Source organism: Pseudorca crassidens, chromosome 20, assembly GCF_039906515.1.
Source record: "Pseudorca crassidens isolate mPseCra1 chromosome 20, mPseCra1.hap1, whole genome shotgun sequence".
Lineage (NCBI taxonomy): Eukaryota > Metazoa > Chordata > Mammalia > Artiodactyla > Delphinidae > Pseudorca > Pseudorca crassidens.
In genome coordinates, this window is record NC_090315.1 from 14,727,702 (window position 1) to 14,732,068 (window position 4,367).

Here is a 4,367-nt window from a genome sequence, read left to right on the forward strand (position 1 = left end):
TAACTGTTCCTATCATTATTAGCCCAGAGGAGAGGGACCTGGGAATCCTCAGGGACTGCAGGGGTGTCAGAGGCCCTAGAAGGAGGGTGCTGGCCAGCATGGCCCCAGGGCCAGGGTCTGTGCCAGGTGTGGGTGGTGGGTGTGGAAAGGGGTGACGGTGAGTCACCAGGGCCAGCCACGCCCTGCTTCTACTTAAGGTCCCAGCAGCCATACCCACCACCACCACTGCCTGTCCGCTGTTCCAGCCATGCCACCGGTATATGTGAGTGCTCCAGGGGTGTGGAGGTGGCGAGGTTTTGGACCCAAGGCTGCACTGGAATGGGGTAGGGGCTGGGGCTTGGCTGAGGTCTCCTGTGTCAAGGAGAAAACGGGTGTTCGGGGGTGCTATGACGTTCTGGGCTGTTGTTTCTGGGTTGACCCAATCCATCCCACGCTCCCATCTCCCCCTTGGTGTTCCCCCCTTACTTTCTACCTCTCTGAATATCTTCCTGTTGATTCTTTGTGTTCCTCTCTCCAATCCTTTCCCTACGCCTGGCTCTCTTTCCTTTGCCTCTGTGCCCTTTCTGCTCTCTGATTCTGTTGGCCTGGCTCCTGGTCATGTTCTCCCCGGCACTGACCCATGTGTCTCTCTCCTCTGCCTCCCTGATCCACTTTGGCCCCCGCACCCCTGCTGCTGCAGACGTTGCCCCACAAGATCTCGCTGGTCAACGGCTTCGAAGTTGGCACTGTGTTGAGAATTCGTGGTGTTGTCCCCAAAGATGCTGCCAGGTGAGACCTCCAAGCCTCTGCGGTAAGGGGTGGGAGGTCTCCAGGCTCAGCTGACCCTACTTCTTACAGCCCAGAGAACAAGCCCCAGGCCAGCTTTGCCCACCAGGATCTTGGAATCTCCAAGCTATTTCCCACCTTCTGGAATCTGATGTCTTTACTCATTTGTCCCAGGACAGTATACCTGGGGTCCCTACAACCTTCTAAGAATCTGGGAGTTCCAGGGCAATCCAAGGCTCTTACTTATAGTAAGACTTCCAGTCTGAGTCTGAAGCAACTGTGGAAACACAGCCTGTGAGTCAGAGGTGCCCTGGGCACCTGGGAGGCCTCAGCAATCAAACCTATGACTTCCTGGGTCGGGAGCTTCAGGATTTCTGGGAATCTACGATGCCTGGGAATACTGGGGTCCCTGGTATTGCTCCCGGCCCTCTGGGAATTGGGGGATCGGAGGCACCCCTGTCTCAGGACCATGACTCCTCGGCAACTCCCAGACTCTGGAAATGCGGGGGACCCAGGCCGTAGTACAGTGACCCTTGCCTGGGTGGATGTGTGTCCAGGTCCCCAGTTGGTTTCTGGATGTCCTGGAATCTGGGCTCCTTGGCCTCCAGTCCACCACCCCTCCTTCACTGGCGTGTGGCTCTCAGGTCCCTGTGGACTTGGATGTGCTTCGGCAATCGGTAAGTCCTTTCTCTGACGCCCCCTCCCAACCGCCACCTAACAGGTTCTACATAAACCTGCTGTGCAGTGACGATCCAGACAGTGAGATCGTCCTGCATTTCAACCCCCGTCTGGATGAATCCTCGGTGGTCATGAACACCTGGAAGTGTGGCGAGTGGGGCTTAGAGGAGCTCGGCTTTGGCCCTGCCTTCCAGCGTGGGGAGCGCTTCGATATGCTCATCATTGCCCAAAAAGACGGCTTCCAGGTGCGTCTCTGCCACAGGGGTGGCCGCCAACACCCAGGTCTCTTCCCTTGGCAAGGCCAGGAAGGCCCTTGTCGGAGGTGGGGAGCAAAGGCGCGGCCAAGGCTGGCCACGGCGTCCCCAGTCCCTCGCCTCCCCTGGCGCAAGCGCACTAGAGGGCAGGCGTATGGCGGTGACAAGGACGCGAGAGCACGAGCCCAAAGGGTGGGTGTGCAGCTGGGAGGCGTGGACACCCCGGACCCTATTCCCTGTCCACTGGCGCCTGACGTAGCGGCTCTGGGGCAGGGGAATGGATGGGTTGGGAGACAGAACCCAGAATAAGTCCCGGCAGGGAGTGGTCGCTGTAGACCCTCCACCACCCAGGCCGTTCTCCACTTTCAATCTGTGCGTCACAGTGAGGCGGTGGACGCGGGCACCGTGGAGACCACATCCACCGCCAAAGCTTACAAAGCACCCCGTGCCAGCGATGAACTCATTGACTCCTCACGGCAAGGGCTTAGAATCAACAGCAGCCCTTTTCCCTAATGCGGGGTTGCGTGGCTGACGAGGTCACGCAGCGTGGGTACGAGTCGGGAATGACCCCGCAGTCGCCTCGGGAACCATAAACCGTGTCTCCTTGTCCCTGCAGGTTGTGATCGGGGACGAGGAATACCACCACTACCGCTACCGGATCTCACCAGAGCGCGCGTTCTGGTGCGAAGTGGGCAGGGACGTGCAGCTGGAGTTTGTGAAGATCTTCTGAGCCTTCCCAGGAGGGCAGGTGGGGACGGGGCACAGGGCTCTTGAGTGACAAATAAAGTCTTAGCCTCTCGTCTGTGCGCCTCTTGTGTGTCTGTGTCTCCTTCATATAGACGAGGATAGCAGGCTCAGGGAGGTGAAGACACTGATTAAGGGTCACACAGCGATTGTGTGGCCGGGGCGGGTCCGGGCCTGGATCTCCGAGGGCACTTTTTGTCCCTGGAGGCCTGAGGAGGGTCACGATCTGGCGGGGGTGGGGCTTTGGCTTGCCCCCCTGCAGCACTTTGCGAAGCAGCCAGGTGGTAATGCGGTGGGGGGCGACTTTAGGGAATTTGCAGGGGCCCCAGCCATCCCTTGGCGCCCGCTCCGTGGGTGTAACGGAACCCCCAATCGGTACGTCTGCAAATAGGTCTCTTGGAGACCGCAGCCTCGCGGAGAAGATGCGTGAATCTCTGGCTCCCCGCGCCGATGCCCGAGGCTTTATTCCTCTCCGTCGCTTCCCCGGCCTCCTGGCGCCTGCAGACAGGTGGCGCAGGAAGGGGCTTGGAAGCCAGTGAGGGCGTCGCCGGCCTCTCATCTGTCCCCGAGTTGGGACAGGTCCCGCCAGTTCGCGCCCCGAGGCAGACGCATACTGCAGCGACACGGGACGCGTAGGGCCGTGCTTCCGTGACCCCCTGCTGTCTAAAGCGCCGTTCTCACACTTCTTCCTCCTCGGCTCATTCAACGGCCCTGCGACCCCGGCCCTACCCGAGGGATTCTGGAGGGGGAACGGGCAGCGGGGTACATACAGAAGCCCAGTCAGCCCTGAGTGCCATGTGGGAATTTCCTGGTTTCAGGGGGGTGGTTTGGTTGTCCCTAAAAGGCCACTCGTGGGAGAGGAGCCCAGACCACGGGAGCGCCCCCGAATCCCGCACCCACAAGGCACTCGCATCGTATGTGGTTCTCAGCAGCGGACGGAGAAGGGGGTGGAAGGTGCGTGCCGGCAGCGCACCACGTGTTGGAAAGTCCGGAGCCGCGCCCCTGCCGGATGTTTCTCGGCCTGGAACCTTGCGAAACCAGTGACATGTTTCCCCCTCCTGGCCGCTGCCAACATTGCAATCTTGGCAATCGGTGCAGGAGCAGGGCCCTGTTTTCCTTGGTTTCACCTTAAAGAGAGGTGGAAAATCCTGTGGGACCACCAAGCCTGGGCGCCAGTTCGAGCCCTTTCAGGACCTGAGCTTTTTCTGTACTTTGCAAACCGCCTATAACTACCTTTCCCCATGCTGGTCCTTCTGAATATGTTTCTGGGGGGCAGTGGAATGAGGGGTCCCCTGCGGAGACCTGAGAAAATCTGGCATCCCTTGGGACTCCAGGGCTCATTGTTAAATGAATTAATTTTTATTTTATGTGTGTTTTCATGTAGTTACTGAACATTAAAAAATGTTTGTAAAGATAATATACTATACAGTTCGAATTTCAACAAATACAGTGGAAAGTAAGGCACTATTGGCACAATCACAAAGGGGTTGGATTCTGCCGTTTAGATGGTAATGATTCATCGGTGTTAATTTCCTGACTTTCACCTCTGTCTTACCGTGTATATAGTGGAGAATGTTCTTATTTATACAAAATACAAACTATTTGGAGATAAAGAGGCAGCATGTTGGCAACTTATTCATAAATCGTTCAAGAAAAAACTGAAGTTTATATTGTACTTAAAACTTTTTGTCATTTCAAGAAATATATATATATATTATATCATAAATGTATGATATGATCCTATATGTAGAATTCCCTAAAGAGTCTCCCCCCCATTGCTAAAACTTGAATGAATGAATTCAGAAAAGTGGCAGGACGCATAGTCAACACACAAAAATCAGCTGCATTTTCCTACACTGAGACTTTGTTTTTGTAACAGAGAGATATATACACAGCTTCACTCATTTTGCTGGCTTCCCAGGACTC

At 56.1% G+C, this 4,367-nt stretch overlaps 1 protein-coding gene across 1 annotated transcript; it reads left to right on the plus strand.

Moving 5' to 3' along the window:
- The first annotated feature begins 232 nt into the window (after positions 1-232).
- Positions 233-2,499, plus strand: LOC137214646 (galectin-7-like). The gene is made up of 4 exons (XM_067718705.1): positions 233-262; positions 680-761; positions 1,480-1,688; positions 2,314-2,499. The coding sequence occupies exons 1-4, from the start codon at positions 248-250 to the stop codon at positions 2,425-2,427; spliced, it is 420 nt and encodes a 139-aa protein (XP_067574806.1). The 5' UTR covers positions 233-247; the 3' UTR covers positions 2,428-2,499.
- Positions 2,500-4,367: the final 1,868 nt, after the last annotated feature.